The following is a 24,265-nucleotide window of genomic DNA, read 5'->3' as shown; positions in this document are numbered from 1 at the left end:
TCAAATATGGGTCTGTTTTATATCCTGTATTTACCGAACTCGTAGATCTGTTTAAATCATTTGTATTGAATGTATTGAATATATTCATATAGAAGTATTAACGTCTTTTTTTTTTTCTGTAACACACGTAATCTCAATTGGAATATATAATCGTAAGTGTATGAGCGGATTATGTGGACCGTCCACATAATCTTATACACATGATGTGGTATAACATATTGACTCTAAAACAAAGCTCCTCTTGAATTTATTCAGAAATCATCAGCTAATCTAATTCACACTGACCATAACCATGCTGACCACATATTTCGATAAAACGAATATACTTCATTTTAACTTTGGTAATGGTTTTTTTGTGTCATACATATACACTATTATGGCAAAAAGTGAGTACATTATAAAGGGTCAAAAGGCTTATACCCATATCATTAACATTTCCCTTACATCGGGTAGATTGCATGGGTATTGTCAGTAGTTTATGTCTGTATTTGGTGTGTGGCGATTAGATATGCAATTCCACGGATTCGCCACTTGTTTAGACTTTTGGTCTGGATTTTCTTTTAGTATTAAAATGTACGCATATTGTGCACCTTGCATATACAATCGTGTTTACATTGCCTGTTATGTATAATGTATATAAAGTTAGTATACAGGGGGATTATGGGGACTGTCCACATAATAATGTCCACACTATCATGTATACCGACTTTTCTCTCAATAAATAAAATTGCAATTCTGAAGGTATAGATAGCTCCACTCACCATAACAGCAGAAACCACTTAATTTTTACGGGCCTAGCATGTGTACATCTAGTAGTCCCCGTAACCCTGTCATATGCCAACGTCCACATAAACCAGGTAATATATGTATATATATATATATATATATATATATATATATATATATATATATATATGCGAAACTTCTTTCTTTCCATGAATGTTCTCTTTTCTTTCGGTTTCGTTAACGTTATTTGTTATTCCATCATATCTGCTGTACCATATCTAGTGATATTAACTTGTAGATTGTTTCAAAGTGAAGAATTGATTACTATGAGAAAATCTCAGGAAGGTTTCCATTAGCCTAAATGCTTTCCATATTTCTTGTCTTCTTTCTATTTCATTTGATAAAATGATTTGGTATAGCTAACGACTAATATTTACGATATTGCTACGCCTATAACATCATAAAAGTTTAAGATATATTTAACTCTGCTACCAAGAGCACCTGACACGGATATTTGGTAACATAACAAGATAAGGAGCGAATTGACTATGCAATACATGTTTTTATTACTATAAAAACTGTTTTGAACCCATACTTATTGCTTTATTAGTGTTGATTTCATATATGGTATGTTCTTTGGAAGGTTATATGGAATTCTTTTATCGTAACATATCATTTTTACATTTTGTTTCCAATTTTTTTTTTACTAAGATATATCAACTACAACGTCTTGACAAAATTACACACAACAATTTTCAAGAAACTCATACATTTGTCTTTGTTGTAAGTAAATATTAAGGAAATAGCTTGCTGACAGATATATGTAATGTTTATCTTTATTATCATTTTTATTTTGGAACAGCGTATACGTTTTGATGTAGGACCCCGAATGTAGATAAAAGACACCAACATTGAATATTCAGCAAGTTGCGACAATTTTTCTAATGCTAATGTTGTACTAAATTTATGTTTCAAAGCATTTGTATTGACAGTATGCACAGATCCTATCATTTATCTGGATTTATATATATATATATATATATATATATATATATATATATATATATAAATATACATATATATGTATGAAAACATCTATAATATTTAAATACAACACCGAAAATGACACAATCGACGAAATTTTGCAATCTTATTTATTTAAAATAGATAATGATACTGATCGTGATCGTGCTCATCGTCATTGTAATTATAATAATACCGATAACTATGAAAATGATGGAGATTATGATGATAAGCAAAGCCATGTCACCATCTTCGTTGCATTATCATTCAGATGTTATAATTACTAACATCAAATCTTTTATGAAATTGATTCAGTGTAATGAACACGGAACACGGATAATAATAATAATAATGATGATGATGATGGTGATGATGATGATGATGATGATGATGATGATGATGATGATGATGATGATGATGATGATGATGATGATGATGATGATGATGATGATGATGATGATGATGATTGTAATCATACTCTGTCTAAAGTGATTGGTTTGTAATATAAACATGAAACGATCTGACCCTTTAATTTAATGATAAATGTTTTGTAAATATTTAGTTAATTGCCGATATCTGTAATGCTACTCTCTTAAATATTTTTACTGTGGAACATCGTAATTGTTTTGATATCACAGAAAAATTTGCTGATGGCTTCGGTACTCAGCCAAAAAGCGAGTGATTTTTAATATCATCATGGAACAAACTGACACTTCAATTTAATGATAAATGTTTCTTTTTTTTTCTAGGGATTTGTCGCATAACAACCTGACGAGTCTACCGAAAGGACTTTTTGATTACACTACAGGCTTAAAATCTTTGTGAGTTATTTAATAAGCTTCATTATTCAGATGACGAAAACATTCCTGAGATATTCTCATAGTAAGCGATTCGTCACTTTGAAATAATCTACAAGTTGATATTACTAGATATTGTACAGCAGGTATGATGGACTTACAAATAACAAAGAAAACGAAACCCTTGGAAATATATATATATATATATATATATATATATATATATATATATGTATATATATATAAAAATATGGAAATAAATAAATTTGTTTATTTTCGAAAAAATCTTTCTTTCCAAAACTGTTCTCTTTTTTTTTCGATTTCGTTTATTTTGTTACATATAAGTCCATCATATCTGCATTGAAAAATCTAAAGATATTAACTACCAGATTTTGTTTCTCAAAGGGAAGAATCGGTTAATATGAGAATATCTCAGGAATGTTTTCGTCATCCTAAATGCTTGCAATAATTCTTTCTTTTTAATTTTTTTTCATTTGATTCATGAATGATTTAGTACAGCTAACAACAATAATATTTACGATTCTGCTACGTCTATAAGGGGAAAATGCGTTGCTGTTGAATTTGATTGCATCCGAAAAGGGAAAAACCTATTTAACTATGCCTTTGTGCTACTGAAAGCACCGAACAGATATTTCCTAACATAACAAGATTATGAGCAAGTTGACTATGCAATACATATTTTTACTCATTATAATAACTATTTCTAACACATTTTTTCACTTTATTTATGTTGATTGTAAATATTGTTTTTTCTGTTTGAGGATATATGGATTTTTGTCATGGTAACATATATTTTGTACATTTTGTTCCATTTTCTTTACTTAGATTTATCAACGACAACAACTTGACGCAATTACCTACAAACATTTTCCAGAAACTTGTACATTTGTCTGAGTTGTAAGTAAACATTAATAAATTTCATGCTGGTAGATATGTGTAATGTCACTCTCTTTATTATTATTTGTATTGTGGAACATAGTAATTGTTTTGATATCACAGAAAAATTTGCTAGTGATTTCGATACTTTGCATAAAGCGCGTGTTTTGTAATATCAACATAACACAAACTGACAATCCAATTTAATGATAAATGTTCTTCTTTATTTTCTAGGGATTTGTCGTTTACCAACCTGACGAGTCTACCGAAAGGACTTTTTGATAACACTGCTCACTTGACATCTTTGTGAGTTATTTAATAAGCTTCATTATTCAGGATGACGAAAACATTCCTGAGATATTCTCATAGTAATCGATTCGTCACTTTAAAATATTCTGCAAGTTGATATCTAACCTAATTCAATTATTGTATCTCACTCGAGATCCAGCCTTTCTCTAAATGCATATATATATATATATATATATATATATATATATATATATATATATATATATATATATATATATATATATATATATATATATATATATATATACATATATATATATATATATATATATATATATATATATATATATTTATATATCTATATCTATATATATATATATATATATATATATACATATACATATATATATATACATATATTTATATATATATATATATTTATATATATATATATATATATATACATATATATATATATTTGTATGAAAACATCTATAATATTGAAATACAACACCGATAATGACACAATCGACGATATTTTGCAATCTTATTTATTTAAAATAGATAATGATACTGATCGTGATCGTGTTCATCGTCATTGACATGATAATTATAATAATAACGATAACTATGAAAATGATAGAGATTATGATGATGATGATGATGATGATGATGATGATGATGATGATGATGATGATGATGATGATGATGATGATGATGATGATGATGATGATGATGATGATGATGATGATGATGATGATGATGATGATGATGATGATGATGATGATGATGATGATGATGATGATGATGATGATGATGATGATGATGATGATGGATGATGATGATGGATGATGATGATGATGATGATGATGATGATGATGATGATGATGACGATGACGATGACGATGACGATGACGATGACGATGACGATGACGATGACGATGACGATGACGATGACGATGACGATGACGATGACAATGACGATGACGATTATGGTAATCATACTCTGCCAAAAGGCGAGTGATTTTTATTTTCAACATGGAACAAGCTGACACTTCAATTTAATGATAAATGTTTCCTTTTTTCTAGGAATTTGTCGTATAACACCCTGACGAGTCTACCGAAAGGACTTTTTGACAAAACTACAAGCTTGAAATCTTTGTGAGTTATTTAATAAGCTTCATTATTCAGGATGACGAAAACTATCCTGAGATATTCTCATAGTAATCGAATCATCACTTTGAAATAATCTACAAGTTGATATTACTAGATATTGTACAGCAGGTATGATGGACTTAAAAATAACAAAGTAAACGAAACCGAAAGAAATATATATACATATATATATATATATATATATATATATATATATATATATATAAATATATATATATATATATATATATATATATATATAAAAATATGAAAATATATAAATTTGTTTATTTTCGAAAAACATCTTTCTTTCCATAACTGTTCTCTTTTTTCAGTTACGTTTATTTTGTTAAATATAAGTCCATCATATCTGCATTGAAAAATCTAAAGATATTAACTACCAGATTTTGTTTCTCAAAGATAAGAATCGGTTACTATGAGAATATCTCAGGAATGTTTTCGTCATCCTAAATGCTTGCAATAATTCTTTCTTTTTAATTCTTTTTCATTTGATTCATGAATGATTTAGTACAGCTAACAACAATAATATTTACGATTCTGCTACGTCTATAAGGGGAGAAATGCTTTGCTGTTGAATTTGATTGCATCCGAAAAGGGAAAAACCTATTTAACTATGCCTTTGTGCTACTGAAAGCACCGAACACAGATATTTCCTAACATAACAAGATTATGAGCAAGTCGACTATGCAATACATGTTTTTACTCATTATAACAACTACTTGTAACACATATTTTCACTTTATTTATGTTGATTGTAATTATTGTTTATTCTGTTTGAGGATATATGGATTTTTGTCATGGTAACATATATTTTGTACATTTTGTTCCATTTTCCTTACTTAGATTTATCAACGACAACAGCTTGACGCAATTACCTACAAACATTTTCCAGAAACTTGTACATTTGTCTGAGTTGTAAGTAAACATTAATAAATTTCATGCTGGTAGATATCTGTAATGCCACTCTCTTTATTATTATTTTTATTGTGGAACATCGTAATCGTTTTGATACCACATAACAAAATTGCTAATGATTTCGATACTTTGCATAAAGCGAGTGGTTTGTAATATCAACATAACACAAACTGACAATCCAATTTAATGATGAATGTTTCTTTTCTTTTTTTCTAGGGAGTTGTCGTTTACCAACCTGACGAGTCTACCGAAAGGACTTTTTGACAAAACCACAAGCTTGACATCTTTGTGAGTTATTTAATAAGCTTCATTATTCAGGATGACAAAAACATTCCTGAGATATTCTCATAGTAATCGATTCGTCACTTTGAAATAATCTACAAGTTAATATCACTTGATATGTCACAGCAGGTATGATGGACTAACAAATAACAAAGTAGACGAAACCCTTAGAAATATATATATATATACAAAAATATGAAAATAAATAAATTCATTTATTTTCGAAAAAAAATCTTTCTTTCCATAACTGTTCTCTTTTTTTTTCGATTTTGTTTATTTGTTTTTTTTAAAATTCATCATTTCTGCATTGAAAAATCTAATGATATTAACTACCAGATTTTGTTTCTCAAAGTGAACAATCGATTACTATTAGAATCTCTCAGGAATGTTTTCGTCATCCTAAATGCTTGCAATATTTCTCGTTTGTCTTTTCTTTTCCATTTAATAAAGGAGTGATTTAGTAAAGCTAACGACTAATATTTACGATTCTCCTACGTCTATAAACCAAAACAAAAAACATGTTTTTCTGTTGAATTTCATTGCATCCGAGAAAAGTAAGACATATACAACTCTGCCTTTGTGCTTTTGAAAGCACCGAACACAGATATTTCCTAACATAACAAGATTAGGAGGGAGTTGACTATGCAATACATGTTTTTATTAATATAACAATTATTTTCAACACATATTTTCACTTTATTTATGTTGATTGTATATATTGTATGTTCTGTTCGAGGATATATGGATTTCTATCATGGTAACATATATTTTTTACATTTTGTTCTATGTTTTTACTTAGATTTATCAACGACAACAACTTGACGCAATTACCTACAAACATTTTCCAGAAACTTGTACATTTGTCTACCTTGTAAGAAAATATTAAGTAAATTGCATGCTGGCAGATGTCTGTAATATCACTCTCTTTATTATTATTATTGTCGAACATCGTATGTGTTTTGATGTATTACCCCGAACTTAGAGAAGAAATAAACCTACACATGTTCTAAATATTCAGCATGTTGCAAACCTTTTCAAATAATAATACTTCACTAAACTCATGTTAAAAGCAGTAGTATTGACAATATGAACAGATCATAACATTTATCAGATAAAAAAAGCATGTTAATCGCACTGCTCACACTAACAAAACAAGTGCTTTAAATTGGTATATAAAAGTAGAGATTAGAACAAAGAAGGACACAGCTGGGTGTTAATATCAAAGAGAGGTAATAGTAATTGACTAAATATGAAGCTGTAAAACCAAACTATATATATATATATATGTTCAAAACGTGCGCAGGAAATTGCATTGAAGTGAATACTTTGTATCTTAATCATTTTAGATGGTTGTGTTTTAACAACATCACAGAGCTCTCAGAAGACAACTTCAATGGAAATTCGAACCTTAAAGAATTGTAAGTAACCTACATTAATACATATATATACACACACACAAACATACACACCCACACACACACACACACATATATATATATATATATATATATATATATATATATATATATATATATATATATATGCAAACATCATACCGGTGGAAACATAACACCGAAAAATGACACAATCGACGTTAATTTGCTGACAATTTAATTTATTTAAAGTACATCAATGATAATGATCGTGATCATCATCATAGTCATAATCGTGATCATTATAATGATAGCGATAATGATTGCGATCGTGATAGCGATAATGATAATGACAACTTTAAGGATAACTAAAACGACAGAGACATTAACAATGATAAATACGATGGTCACATATATTATCATGTCATAGTGATAGTGGTTGTGATAATGATAATTATAATGACAATGACAATGACAAAGACGAAGACATTAAAATTGACATTGACTATGGCAATGACTATGATATGATATGATATGATAAGATAATGATAATGATAATGAAAATGATAATGAAAATGTTAATGATAATGTCAATGATAATGATCATGATCATGATGATCATGATGATGATCATGATGATGATCATGATGATGATACTGATGATGATACTGATGATGATGATGATGATGATGATGATGACGATGACGATGACGATAAAGATGACGATGACGATGACGATGACGATGATGATGGATGATGATGATGATGGATGATGATGATGATGATGATGATGATGATGATGATGATGATGATGATGATGATGATGATGATGATGATGATGATGATGATGATGATGATGATGGATGATGATGATGGATGATGATGATGATGATGATGATGATGATGATGATGATGATGATGATGATGATGATGATGATGATGATGATGATGATGATGATGATGATGATGATGATGATGATGATGATGATGATGATGATGATGATGATGATGATGATGATGATGATGATGATGATGATGATAACGAAAACATTCCTGAGATATTCTCATAGTAATCGATTCATCACTTTGAAATAATCTACAAGTTGATATTTCTAGATATTGTACAGCAGGTATGATGGACTTAAAAATAACAAAGTAAACGAAACCGAAAGAAATATATATATATATATACATATATATATATATATATATATATATATATATATATATATATATATATATATATATATATATATATATATATATATATATATATATATATATATAAATATATAAATTTGTTTATTTTCGAAAAAAATCTTTCTTTCTATAACTGTTCTCTTTTTTCAGTTACGTTTATTTTGTTAAATATAAGTCCATCATATCTGCATTGAAAAATCTAAAGATATTAACTACCAGATTTTGTTTCTCAAAGGGAAGAATCGGTTACTATGAGAATATCTCAGGAATGTTTTCGTCATCCTAAATGCTTGCAATAATTCTTTCTTTTTAATTCTTTTTCATTTGATTCATGAATGATTTAGTACAGCTAACAACAATAATATTTACGATTCTGCTACGTCTATAAGGGGAAAAATGCTTTGCTGTTGAATTTGATTGCATCCGAAAAGGGAAAAACCTATTTAACTATGCCTTTGTGCTACTGAAAGCACCGAACACAGATATTTCCTAACATAACAAGATTATGAGCAAGTCGACTATGCAATACATGTTTTTACTCATTATAACAACTACTTGTAACACATATTTTCACTTTATTTATGTTGATTGTAATTATTGTTTATTCTGTTTGAGGATATATGGATTTTTGTAATGGTAACATATATTTTGTACATTTTGTTCCATTTTCCTTACTTAGATTTATCAACGACAACAGCTTGACGCAATTACCTACAAACATTTTCCAGAAACTTGTACATTTGTCTGAGTTGTAAGTAAACATTAATAAATTTCATGCTGGTAGATATCTGTAATGCCACTCTCTTTATTATTATTTTTATTGTGGAACATCGTAATCGTTTTGATACCACATAACAAAATTGCTAATGATTTCGATACTTTGCATAAAGCGAGTGGTTTGTAATATCAACATAACACAAACTGACAATCCAATTTAATGATGAATGTTTCTTTTCTTTTTTTCTAGGGAGTTGTCGTTTACCAACCTGACGAGTCTACCGAAAGGACTTTTTGACAAAACCACAAGCTTGACATCTTTGTGAGTTATTTAATAAGCTTCATTATTCAGGATGACAAAAACATTCCTGAGATATTCTCATAGTAATCGATTCGTCACTTTGAAATAATCTACAAGTTAATATCACTTGATATGTCACAGCAGGTATGATGGACTAACAAATAACAAAGTAGACGAAACCCTTAGAAATATATATATATATATATATACAAAAATATGAAAATAAATAAATTCATTTATTTTCGAAAAAAAATCTTTCTTTCCATAACTGTTCTCTTTTTTTTTCGATTTTGTTTATTTGTTTTTTTTAAAATTCATCATTTCTGCATTGAAAAATCTAATGATATTAACTACCAGATTTTGTTTCTCAAAGTGAACAATCGATTACTATTAGAATCTCTCAGGAATGTTTTCGTCATCCTAAATGCTTGCAATATTTCTCGTTTGTCTTTTCTTTTCCATTTAATAAAGGAGTGATTTAGTAAAGCTAACGACTAATATTTACGATTCTCCTACGTCTATAAACCAAAACAAAAAACATGTTTTTCTGTTGAATTTCATTGCATCCGAGAAAAGTAAGACATATACAACTCTGCCTTTGTGCTTTTGAAAGCACCGAACACAGATATTTCCTAACATAACAAGATTAGGAGGGAGTTGACTATGCAATACATGTTTTTATTAATATAACAATTATTTTCAACACATATTTTCACTTTATTTATGTTGATTGTATATATTGTATGTTCTGTTCGAGGATATATGGATTTCTATCATGGTAACATATATTTTTTACATTTTGTTCTATGTTTTTACTTAGATTTATCAACGACAACAACTTGACGCAATTACCTACAAACATTTTCCAGAAACTTGTACATTTGTCTACCTTGTAAGAAAATATTAAGTAAATTGCATGCTGGCAGATGTCTGTAATGTCACTCTCTTTATTATTATTGTCGAACATCGTATGTGTTTTGATGTATTACCCCGAACTTAGAGAAGAAATATACCTACACATGTTCTAAATATTCAGCATGTTGCAAACCTTTTCAAATAATAATACTTCACTAAACTCATGTTAAAAGCAGTAGTATTGACAATATGAACAGATCATAACATTTATCAGATAAAAAAAACATGTTAATCGCACTGCTCATACTAACAAAACAAGTGCTTTAAATTGGTATATAAAAGTAGAGATTAGAACAAAGAAGGACACAGCTGGGTGTTAATATCAAAAGAGAGGTAATAGTAATTGACTAAATATGAAGCTGTAAAACCAAACTATATATATATATGTTCATAACATGCGCAGGGAATTGCATTGAAGTGAATACTTTGTGTCTTAATCATTTTAGGAGGTTGTGTTATAACAACATCAAAGAGCTCTCAAAAGACATCTTCAATGGAAATTCGAACCTTAAAGTATTGTGAGTAACCTACATCAATAATATATATATATATATATATATATATATATATATATATATATATATATATATATATATATATATATATATATATATATATATATATATATAAATAAATATATATGTGTGTGTATATACATATATATATATATATATATATATATATATGCAAACATCATACCGGTGGAAACATAACACCGAAAAATGACACAATCGACGTTAATTTGCTGACAATTTAATTTATTTAAAATACATCAATGATAATGATCGTGATCATCATCATAGTCATAATCGTGATCATTATAATGATAGCGATAATGATAGCGATTGTGATAGCGATAATGATAATGACATATTTAACGATTACTAAAACGACAGAGATTTGACAATGATAACTACGATGGTCACATATATCATCACATCATAGTGATAGTGGTGGTGATAGTGATAATGATAATTAAAATGACAATGGCAATGGCAATAACAGTGACAGTGAAAATGACAACAACAATGACTTTAAAAATGACATTGACTATGGCAATGACATTGACTTTGACTATGATATGACAATGTTATGACAATGATATTATATGATATGAAATGATATGATATGATATAATATGCTGTGATATGATATGATATGATATCGATAATGATAATAATAATGATTATGATAATGATAACGATAATGATCATGATAATGATCATGATAAGGATTATGATAATGAAGATGGCGATGGCGACGGCGACGGCGATGGCGATGGCAGTGACGACGACGACGACGGCGGCGAATACGACGACGATGACGACGACGGTGACGGCGATGGCGACGGCGATGACGATGACGATGACAATGACAATGACAATGACAATGACAATGACAATGACAATGAAAATGATAGTGATAATGATATTGATAGTTATAGTGATAGTGATAGTGATAATCATGATGAAATTATAATAATAATGATAATAATGATGAAATAATAATGATCACCGATATCACAGAGACTTTTGCTTATGATTCCGATGCTCTGTTCACATCAAATGGTTTGCAATAACAAGGGTAAAACACACTGACAATGTCATTTAATGACAAATGTTTCCTTTACACAGGGATTTGTCGTATAACAATCTGACGTGTCTACCGAAAGGAATTTTTGATAACACTACAAAATTGAAATTCGTGTGAGTTATTTTCTAAGTTTAAGTATATTTTGATTCTGCAAATGTGCCCAATTTATTGTAGAGAAAAGGACTGATGGAAAGAAAATATAATCATGTTATAATAAGTTGCTCAAATCCTCAATAAAACCCAAGAAAAGTGAAAGTTAACACGTGTTACCGTACATATGGAATCATAATAAATAAGTATACATACGACAGCGTTAAAAAAAAAAAAAAACATGTTTTGCATACGTATATCTGGCACTCAATTTCACCAGAAACATAACAGTAAGCGACTTATAGGTCCAGGCTCTCTCCATCTCTCTCTCTTTTCACTGATGCTCATTTTTATGGTTTGCCTGCAACTCTCATTAACGCATAACGATGACTTAGATAACACTGTAGCTACAGTTATAACTATTTTAAGTTAAAAGTCTTCCTTAAATGCCATGTAAGAAATGTTCATACTATTTTAATACAGTAATCACTGCTCACTAGTTACTTGTCTCATCCACACGCCCGGTACATTCTACACACCAAACACCTATACTCACGAAACGTGAGCCTGGTTTATTCTACACACCAGCACGTATACTCACTAAATGTGAGCGCGGTAATTACTACATACCAAATTCATATATACACAAAAAGAAGAAACCCTCGTAGCTGGTCAATATTAACAAATGTAGAAGGTACCTCACAAATTCTTGACATAACAATCACAATGATGTTGAATGATTAGACAGTGGACGCGTTGTCCAAGTAAAAAGTATTCAATTGCCATTCACTCCGGGCGTTCTTCATCAGTTTTATATATATGAAATGCTTAGCAACATTCAATTGATGAATTGCGTAGCAACATTTTCTATGATTTTCTTTTTTGTTTGACAGGTCAATTAGCAACAACCATATAACACATATCCCGCCGGACTGTTTTCGAAAACTTGAAGCTTTGAAAGATTTGTAAGAAACAGGAAAGGGAGACAAGAAGTCGTTTAAAATTAAAACCACATAGGGTTCTTCTTTATTCCTTTGAAAATATTATTTTTCACAATTAATTGCAGTGCAAGCGATATCTGGGCACCTGTGTAAAATGCGTTAAATAACACAGTTTGATGATCGTGAATGGAAATGCAAGAAATGAAACTTATATGTGTCTACTAGGACAAAGTTTTGAAATGATTAAAACAGAACTCATGACTGTTAGATCTTTCAGAGGTACCTAGAGGTATATTACTTTTATACCATTATATGGACACTTTGTTTAAAATAACAATTAAATCTTTACACTAATTTTCGTACTTGTTTTGTAAAATTATTATTTAAACTCCATGTTGACAAATATCATATTCTAGTAGCATGGCATGAAAATATGATTATGTTGGCTAATTTGTTGATGGTTAGGTCGTATTAAATTGTTTCTCCTTTTGTCATTTCAGAAAACTACATGAAAATGAATTGACAACATTATCGAAATCTATGTTTGCTAAAAAAGTTTCGTTAAAACACTTGTGAGTACTTCAACGTTTAAGAACTAACAGTAAGCATTGATGTATAGAAATGATGTTGCCACCAGTTACTGACTTCCTGCTATCAGGTATTTACTGGTTGTAGATGATCACACAAGGCTTGTTATTTCATATATGAAATATCATATAAATATGCGGTAAAGTAAGTTAATACATCATGTTCTCTTCAATATATTTAAGTTTCCAATGCATTTTCGAATGGCAATGCACCAGTGTATTCAACGCAAAGTCTGATATCAGCATGAATGTGCTCAGAATGTTAGAAAAAATGTGCAAAGAAGATTGACATTGATAATGATTAGCTGCAGTGTTTCTCAATATTTTTTGACATGTTGGCAAACTAAGAACTTTCTTTCCCATTCCTTCAAACGAATGTCAATTTTGGTGTCTTTATCTTCCAACAGAGATTTGTGTGCTAACAATATAGCACGACCAACTGCGGACTTCTTCCCCGAGACGAAACGATTGTAAGACAGTAGTTTAAGCTATATTTCCCAATTAACGAAAATGTAAATATTGCGTCATTCTTATAAAATAACATACTGTAAAACCTACATATGATTAAATGTCTCACTAAGAAATCTAATAGTGGTAAAAGATAATTGCCTGCTGCTAAATAGCGAGATAGTATATGCGTCACAGGGATGTTTAATCCACACAAAGAGAGAGTTGTGTCACAGAAGGATTGTTTGCCTTATACTCTTTTCGCCCTATATCACGTTGACTAGTACGTTACCATCATCATGTACCTGATCTAAATGTGTCTAAATGACTTACGAAGTACACACGGAAACAAACATTGGTGCACACATTTCTTTCGATTATGATGTTATTAAGGAAGCGTAAGAATAACAAGACAGACATTGCTGTATAATATGTTGATGATAGTCATTGTATTTAAAAGCACTGTGCGTTACAGTATCACTTTTCTCATGAAAATAATGTTTGCAATAATCATTATCACAATCTAAAATGACGCACCTCTTTACATCTAAGGGGAAAAAAATATTCCTTCGGTTTTCCTCTTTCTCCTAATTTTAGAATGCTTGTATCAAATAACATAGCCTACATACCGGAAGGCATGTTTCAATCTCTCAAAAATCTGAGCGAAATGTGAGTAATAACATCTTAAAAACTCTTTGTGCACTTGTTTACTTATTGCTGCTGCTGTAAATATCTTTATCTAACATTTACCAAACACATTTTTTTTCGACAGATACCTTTCAAAAAATAAAATTGAAACTCTATCGAATACTTCATTGCTTGGTTTGAACCTTGTTCACCACATGTGAGTTCTACCAGCTGTTTGCCTTATAAAGTTTCATTTTCATATTTAAACTAAAATCGGTTGTCTATATTTGAAATAAGCAAACTATAACTATTACCCAATATTACACAAACTAATATATTGCGATCTTCCTTTAAGATTTCACAAGAATTATAACATCGTGACCTTCTCCACAAGAAATGTATTCATTATTTCGTTTAGAACCTTTTATGGAAACAAGCTTTCATCTCTTCCCGCCGGGCTGTTCGAGACAATCAACTTGACATTTAGTTTGTAAGTTCAGTGTATATGTGTTTCATTGTTGCATCTGGTGAGCGTAATGTCCAATGTATTAGTATCTATCTTAGCAGAGAAATATATTATCGACTACTGTTGACATTTACTCGCAGTAAATGTTTATTGCACTTTGTATTTTCTTTGGACTTAAAAAGTGATCGTGTGAGTATATTACAAGTAAGAATGTATTCTTCCATGTGTTAGTTGCAGTGAAACTGTTGAGCAGTAGTTAATTTTCACTGCTGAGTGGTGTCTCCTTACGACGGTGCAATAAATTGATGTACTTTTAGCTCCTATAAATCGTATTTCTTTTTCATTTTTTTCGAATATTCAGGGACTTGTCGGGCAATAATTTATCTGTAATTCCGAGGGGACTTTTCAGTGCTTACGGTGGAAATCACGGGCTGTCGATATTACAACTGCAGAGAAATAATCTAACTTGTCTATGGAATGATACTTTCCAGGGATTAGGCAGTTTAGCATTCCTGTAAGAATTTCAACGCTATCGTGATTTGATACCAAATGGATCGTTGTGTGCTAGTCTCTTTAGACATGGTTGAAAAGACACACACATATAAGTTTTCAAGTTTGTTTAAGTGATATATTTAGTGCAATGGAACACACTTTTTAATACGTTCTTCACTAAGAGATCTTGGAACGCTTTCTGCCAGAATACTATATTTTGGTTGCCGTAGTTTGAAGTTTCAAAGTTTGTAGATTACTAAGGATCGTTGGGCTCCACTACCACATTCGTTAGTTAAAACATGATTGATTAAGGAATTTGAACGGGTGGTATCGGATGAAATGCCCGTTCATGTTATCAGCTCTCATCTGCCTGCAAGATGGAATGAATGCTTCCACAGTAATCATTTTCTATTATGTTTTATTTGCAGAATTCTTAACAAGAACAATATTCATTCTATCGCAGAACGAGCCTTTTTGGGCACCCATCTCAAATGTTTGTAAGTTAACGTTATTTTTTTCTGTATATTTAAGCTTAAGACGAATGCTGCAAAATCTTTGTCAAGTGATGAATTTTTAACGTTATCGTTTCTCTAATAAAGATACCTGGTTGCGAATAACATCTCGAATGTTTCCAACAACTCGTTTGCTCTCGAAAACATTGATATGTAAGTATACAAGTGCTTGGAACACAAATATTTTCACAATGTGTATTACATGTAAACGTTTTAATATAATTTAACGTTTTACCTCAAGTTCTATGACAAAAGTGACACGCGTTAACGGGTCGTTGATACCTGAATTTATACTTTAACTAACTGGTTGTACGCAGTCTGCTTTATCAATTGCACATACATTATTGATGACAAATATATATATATTTGAATGACACTGTAATCTTTTCATAAATGTTAATAATATTTTATTATGGAATGTAATGATGGGTTGTTGGCTATAGGAAGGGAATTTGTACATGATGAAATTGATTTGCTTCCCGTTCTAGCCATATGCTTTACGCTTACGCATTATTTATAATTTACCAGTCGTATCGCATTGTTTATTAACTTAATTAAAAGCGGGATTTCTCTTGAAATCCCTTCCCTGTATAGCTGTTTGATTTTTATCCAATGAAACTGATGTGTGATCCTCAGTTACTCGGTATTGGATTCACTGTGGCTTCTGACTGGCATCCTAATGAACAATGACTATTAGGGATCGCCATCAACTAAGGACTATATAGCTCAGTTGGTAGAGGACAGGGTTACCTACTTGAAATCATAGGTTCGAATCCCAAAAGAAAGCCAAAATATTTCCTAGTCCATTTTCCGATGTTCATATACTTTGTAATTGATTACATGGAGATACATGACATATTTTATTGCAATAATATTCTAATGAGAAGGTGCACATACACCATATGATCATAACCGATAATGACTGTATGGAAGTTACATTGTGTGTTTTTATATTCCATAGCCACTTGTACAAGAACAACATCCTGAATTTTTCACAAGTAGCGCTGAACGGAGTTGGAAATGGAAGTACCTTGTGAGTGCTTTAAACATATATCAGCTTGATCATATCTTTGTTTAATACATTTTTCTTTTGAAATGCAATTTCTGCTCTTTATTCTAAAATCAATACATATTTTCTCAGGAACCTTATTCGACCGACACAAGTAATGAAGTATAAAAAAAATCATCTGAGATAAATCTGCAACATGCTCAAGACGATTCATTGTATGTTAATGAATCAGAGAGCTATAGTGTGCTACGAACTATGAGAGAGCTTCTTCTTTTTTTGACTTGTTAAGATATATGAACTGCAACCAATTAGGGAGACTACCTTTGTCTACAAACGGCAATATGTAAGTTTTATTTGCTTTCTTAGTGTCTTGGGTTTACTTTTTAATGCATTATCTTAAAAGGGAATTGAAGGCAGCACGCAATCATAATTCTAATTGTTGATGTGAACATAGGCTTTACAATGGAAGCATTTCTTGATATCAAGAAATTATCTAAAATTTAGCACCGACCTTTTGAAAGTTGAGAATGGCGCCGTTGGCGCTCATTGAGGTTGATTGAACAAAATCGCTGGAGATCGCCATAGTTAGTGTCTTTGGTTAATTTTAATTGTTTTATCTTTACCCTTTCTCCTAACATATCAATATCATCAAAACATAAATGCCGGTTATCAAGTTTATAGATATATGCGGAATTTTCGTTTTCAATACAGAAAATTATTTGCAAAATATTTACTAAACATGTTCACTGGTAGATATCATTTATAAATCGAATGAATCAATGATCTTAGCATAGTAAAAGACAATTATAATATTAAGAGAAGCACTTCCTGACATATTTGTTTTATCCCATTTTACAGATTTTCTAAGTATCTTCTAAGCATGTACTGGTCTATATTTTCGAAGTTATCAATAATTCATTACATGCACCGTTAGTCTTAAGCATAAGTTTTAAGCTTATGTACTTCAACTATAATTTAACTCATGCTGCACATTGGTTTACAATAATTGGATTTGCAAGAAGAGTAACACTATTTCCGTAAGCTACAAATGTATTTTGCTCTTACATAAATATTCATGGCAAAGCACTTTGTATAAGCGTATACGTTTCTCTTCGCAACTTAATGTAATCCACTTTATAGATAGGTTCTTGGTAAAAGAAATTGTCATCAAAGAGGCAAAACTAGAGTTATGATTCCATTTCTTGTTATGCTCATAGTAAATGTGCACATAGTTATTAATATATCACTAATATGCGGAATGATAATATTGTTACATAAATAAACAACATTGACATCATTAAATAAACATCATTAATTCAAATATGATAATCACATCCTCCCACTCTGTCTGTTTCCTTTGTTTTTCTTCTCTCATCATAGCATATGTGTCAACGATGAAACTTTTCCCTCTTTGGAACTTAAAAAACCTTTTACATTCTTAGAGCAATCCTTTGAGAAGCAAGGCTTCGAATGCCAATATATTGGTAAAGGCAGGAGTGAATGTAGACCATGTCCAACGGGTACACTTGGTGGAGGATTTCGCAAGAAGTGTAAAGGCTGTCCGAAAGGTGCCGTAAACATTTGAATTTCAATCTTAAGTTCATTCCAACCAATTATAAAGCCATTTTGTCCCACTTACCCGCTTCTTGTTTTTTAGATATGCCGTATATCATTAATTTAATTTTGTGTGAGGTAAATTCTCTATTTTTTTATATTTCGTTTTATAGATGAGCAGGTTATTTTACATCAAGTGAAAAAAAATCACTTCGTTTCATAAACAGCTGACTAACATATACTCACTTCTAATGCCCTGTTCTTAAAGACATTTTTCAAAATTAAGATGCTAGATCCTATAAATGATCTTCCATTCTTGTCCAATTACTCTACCCAGAACTTAATCAATCTCTGCATTTCTACGATTAGGTGGATTTTACCAAGACGAAATAGGAAGCATTGAATGCAAAACCTGTAATAATGGAAATTTCGTAGAAGAAGGCAGCGGTTCTTCTCCAGTCCAATGCAAAGTTTGCCCTGAAGGAACGGACAAGAACGTATCCGCTGGCTATCGAGCTTGTGTATGTAAAGAAAATTACGCTCGAAAGGTCCGGTTTGGGGAATGTTTTCTTTGTATCGCCGACGGCTTAAATTGTTCTGAAGATTACATATCAATTCTACCCGGCTTTTACTGGAACTGGTCTTTTCCGAATACAAAACCAGATCAGTACTTGGAATTTGTGAAGAATCTAGAAACTAAGACCGACGACTATGATAGCACAACGATGCAGTATGAATACTCTATGCCGTTTGTTTATCGTTGTCCTCGAAAAAGGAGTTGTGGCAGTAAAGACGGTCTTCCAATGTATGGTAACGACAACTGTGCTGCTGGTTACACCGGTTGGATGTGTAGCAAATGTCGGTCGGGATATTATTCGGTTCTGAGTTCCTGTCATCCTTGTCCCAGTAAATTATGGGTGCTGGTAGTGTTCCTTGTTGTTGTTCTCTCGTGCGTTGCTCTACTTTCTTTCATTGTCTGGAAGAAAAACAAGATAAGCAACCAAAGATCTATGATTGACAAACTATCGTCAAGAATAAAGATTGTTCTCGGCTTTTATCAAGTGATTGGCGATTTATTCGAGACTTTCCACAACGTACAATGGCAAGGTCCTCTATTGATTTTCGGTGAATTTCTATCAATGGTAGTTGCAGATTTCTTTCAAGTTTTTGTTCGTCCTCAATGCATCAATGAACAATTTGAGGTAAATCCTTTGCTTCAGTTTAAAATTGTTCTAATATTTCCAGTTGTATTAGTCATCACGTACCTTAACCTAAGTTGTACAGTCTATTTCATAGCAAAGTGCGGATTCTTCTCACTCACTGTTCGACAAAGGGCCAAACAGACAGTTTCAAAGCTGTTCACCCTTGTTGTTCTTGTGTTGTTTGTGACGTACACACCAACTTGTAATTCCATTTTCGCGGTTTACCCAGCGGCGTGCTCTGCGTTCAAAATATACAGCGTCGGCAATGAGTCCATAACTCTTCTTCGAGCAGATTACGGAATCAATTGTAAAGATCTTGACTCCTATCATGCTTCGGCTTACATTGCTACAGTGGTGTACGTTGTTGGGTTTCCATTGTCGCTGTTCTTTTTGCTACGAAAATACCATACCAAAGACAAACAGGCTACAGCTAATGCCGATTTCGATTGCAGTTATGATGGCTCTATCGACGAAACCTCTCCATTGGTCACCGGGACCGAAATGAGACATTTTGACTCCCCAGTTTGGTTCAATTTTCTCTGTGAGAATTACAAGGGTCAGTTTTGGTACTGGGAGGTCATTGAGTTGACCAGGAAGGTCACCCAGACTGTGATAGTTACACTGCTTGGATGGCATAACTCATTGACACAGCTCTCAACCATCGGGATGTCGGTTCTGTTTCTGACTCTTCATGCTAAATACAGTCCAATGAAAAATAAATTTGAACAGAGGTTACAGGTGAGTCCAGATAGGCAAAGCCATGTCACCATCTTTGTTGCATGACCATTCAGATGTTATTATTACTAACATTAAACAGCAAACGCCTACCCTAGATACATTTCGTTCATGGAATTGATTCAGTGTAATGAATACGTATAACGCAGTAGCTTTATATTTGAAGTAATATTTGGTCTTAAATGTAGGCTAACTAACTTTATTCATTCGTTCATTTGTCATAAAAGTGTTTCAAATATGTACTTTTTTTAGTATCACCGTCAATAAAAGAAGAAGAAAACTAAATGGAATATACGTTAAATATGAAGTTTATATACAACTAGTAAGTGAGCATTCCTTGTAATGAGCACATTTTGGTTCCTAGTTCTTCATTTCTCATCTAAAAAATAGTCACTGAACATTCATTATATTGTTTAAATTATAATTTCATTGCAGCTGTTTTCTTTGGCTGCGATATTTATAAATATCATGATTGTGTCTGTACGAGTGAGCTCCGAATACGGTACAGCAATATATACTGGTCTCTTTGTTCTCGATATTTTCATCATATTTATCGTCTCAGGTGAGTAATGTTTAAATAAATTTCAACATAACCCAATCACATTGAAACGAGCTCTGAGTATGTTTTCGGTCTGAAAGTAATTTGCCCTGTAACCCTAAAGGGATATTGTAAGCTATTTCTGACGATAAATCCCGTCATGCGTGACAAATTATTCGAAATTAAGAAGTTCATGCAATGAAGGAATCAAACACATATTCCATTGGTAATAATGGATATTATCGTTATATTTCTTCTTTGTCTGAGGCTTATTCACATGCATTAAGAAATGCATGTTGCCTTCGATATCGTCATAACATTTTTATGATACAATGGACAAGTGTGTTTGATTGTTATCTTATTAAGACACTCCGACCAATCTTAAAAGAAAAAAACAAACAGATGAATGTTGCTCCTGCTTTCCTATAATAGCCGAGTTGTTATTAAATCTTTTTGTCAAGTGTAAATCTTGTCGCCACGTGGTATTAATTTTCTCAAACTAAAGTTACAACACGTGCTAGTGCTGCTTACACACATCTGCGTGCTGCAAATACAATTGTCCATTACGTTGTGTAACATTGAAGAATACAAAGTTTAGAAAAGAGTTTTTGCATTTGAGAATTGTGTTACTTGACTGGAGATCATTCTTTAGTGCATTCTGAGACAACTTCTGTTGAAAACAAATATATCGTGTTATGACATCGGACATTCATATTTCTTTATAATTACAGCTGAGGCACTGCTTCTAATCATCCGATTCGTCGCTCGAAGCTTTAAACGTTCTAACAGTGATTAACAACGACGTTTCTAAACTGATTACTAATAAGGCTCATGCATATCTGTATTATAAATAAGATGTATATATTAGCATTGACCACAGTTTGTAGAAATATTCAAACCATCATATCACAATGGGAGAGAAATGGTCACTCTCCGTGAGATGCAGAGGCCTTTTGAATGGCTGTCTTTGCATTTCATATACCTCCAAGTGCACTGTTAGAAAATGGTTAGTTTTTGCAACAATTCTATACGTACACACGCCCATTTTTCAAATAAATAGTTAAATAGTTAGTAAAATATGATGTACTCAAACACTTTCTATATAGTCAGTTGTAAAGAACATACGTCAGAAATAGAACTTTGAAAATAACTGTATATATCTTTATTGGGCTGGCTTTACGGAAAGCATCTGTACATACATTTTACTTTGTAAGACTGTGTATAATTATAGTTGTTTCATTTAGCACACATGATAGAACTTACACATTAAGACCAATCTCTACATGATAACACTAGCCTGTATATAGCCTATGGAGCCAAAACATTTCCGGTAATATAATGTTTACCCACTAACCTGTATGAAATTCACTCTATATAACACTATATATCTATATGGAAAAATTTACAAAGGTATATGTGAAATATGGTAAGAAGACGTCTAAAAATGAAAATCTGCAGTTAACCAAGGCGAGGAAGACAATTTCACTCGGATCTTTCTATATCATTCCTGGTGACAGATCACCGCTTATTAAGTCGTGTAATTCAGAAACTGTTATCCCAAATCTTGTCGTAAGGAGAACTCTTTTTCATGTTTTATAACGTCTTCACGGAAATTATAAATCCGTTAAATGGTCATTTTCGCTATTAAATATACATGACGACATCCGGATAAATTTAATTATTTCCTGGTAAGAATCAAATTCTCATGTGACGTAGACCCTTTCCTTTACTGCATTTCTTCGCCAACGGACCCTGTTGGATCTTCAACATTAGAGCTTGTGTTTCATATAATATATAAATGTACCCTGTTGGATCTGAAACACGAGAGTGTGCGTTTCATTTAATACATCACTGGAGCCTGTTGGATCTGAAACTTGAGAGCTTGTGTTTCATATAATATATCAATGTACCCTGTTGGATCTGAAACACAAGTGCGTGTGTTTCATTTAATACATCACTGGAGCCTGTTGGATCTGAAACATGAGAGCGTGTGTTTCATTTAGTATAACACTGGTACCTGTTGAGTATGCAGCATGAGAGCGTGTTTCATCTAATACATCGCAGGAGCCTGTTGGATCTGAGATATGAGGACGTGTGCTTTACTAATTATATCACTGTTCACTGTTGGATCTGAAACATGAGAGCGTGTGGTTCCTTTAATACATCACCGCACCATATTTATATATCAAGGAAGAATCCCCTATCTTTACCGAAATGGTTAGTCTTCTGCTTAGGCAACATCAAATCTCATTTCGAATGCTTAAACATTAACTAAATTGTATCCACGTTTATTATTCGTTGTATCATTGGGATAATGCTGTTATCATAAAAATATTTGTATATACAATAGTCAAACATTGTCGAATTTCACTATTATTGACCTGCAGAGCGTTTGCTTACGATTCAATTCTGTCTTTTGGAGCATGCTTTTTACCGTACTTGCTGTGAGTTAATCTGAATAAAAGGTATAGCAAAGCTTTGCTAATTAAATCGTCACTTCTTTTTAAACTCTCATTATGTTGTTATAATTAATGCAAAGTCATCTTCTTAACTATTCACTATGAACTAGATCAATATAGTACGATCGTTTACCACTTGATACCCGATAAATACACCCAGTCAAGAAACAATTTCCTTTCAATGATTCTACTTATCTTTGTGTTAACCTTCTTATAAATGCATGTATAATATTGTCTTCTACACGTTCTTCCTCCGAAGGACACTAAATGGCTTAATTGAATAAAAATTAGAAATGTTGATACCGTTTAAAAATTCCTAATAAAAGCCACAGGAATAAAATTCCGTGTCCCACATACACAATGGACAAACCTTTCAGAGGGGAGATTTTTTGAAAAGAGACCAGAGCTTATTAACTGCTCAATCGGTTGTTACTTTATGAAA

The 24,265-nt window shown here is 31.6% G+C and overlaps 1 protein-coding gene across 1 annotated transcript; it reads left to right on the top strand.

The window, feature by feature from the left end:
* Positions 1-1,347: 1,347 nt before the first annotated feature.
* On the top strand, positions 1,348-23,977 carry LOC139982394 (uncharacterized). The gene is made up of 29 exons (XM_071995213.1): positions 1,348-1,509; positions 2,499-2,570; positions 3,393-3,464; positions 3,678-3,749; positions 4,782-4,853; positions 5,712-5,783; positions 6,000-6,071; positions 6,865-6,936; positions 7,412-7,483; positions 9,318-9,389; positions 9,606-9,677; positions 10,477-10,548; positions 11,018-11,089; positions 12,206-12,277; positions 13,148-13,219; positions 13,696-13,767; positions 14,190-14,252; positions 14,827-14,898; positions 15,002-15,073; positions 15,275-15,346; positions 15,684-15,836; positions 16,243-16,311; positions 16,414-16,479; positions 17,288-17,359; positions 17,625-17,678; positions 18,716-18,903; positions 19,259-20,829; positions 21,262-21,388; positions 22,096-23,977. Exons 16-29 carry the CDS (start codon positions 13,736-13,738, stop codon positions 22,158-22,160), a joined length of 2,676 nt encoding a protein of 891 aa, XP_071851314.1. The 5' UTR covers positions 1,348-1,509; positions 2,499-2,570; positions 3,393-3,464; positions 3,678-3,749; positions 4,782-4,853; positions 5,712-5,783; positions 6,000-6,071; positions 6,865-6,936; positions 7,412-7,483; positions 9,318-9,389; positions 9,606-9,677; positions 10,477-10,548; positions 11,018-11,089; positions 12,206-12,277; positions 13,148-13,219; positions 13,696-13,735; the 3' UTR covers positions 22,161-23,977.
* The last annotated feature ends 288 nt before the right edge of the window (positions 23,978-24,265 follow it).

The sequence above is a fragment of the Apostichopus japonicus genome, chromosome 16 (genome assembly GCF_037975245.1).
Source record: "Apostichopus japonicus isolate 1M-3 chromosome 16, ASM3797524v1, whole genome shotgun sequence".
NCBI lineage: Eukaryota > Metazoa > Echinodermata > Holothuroidea > Aspidochirotida > Stichopodidae > Apostichopus > Apostichopus japonicus.
This window is presented reverse-complemented; position numbering and strand designations above follow the sequence as displayed.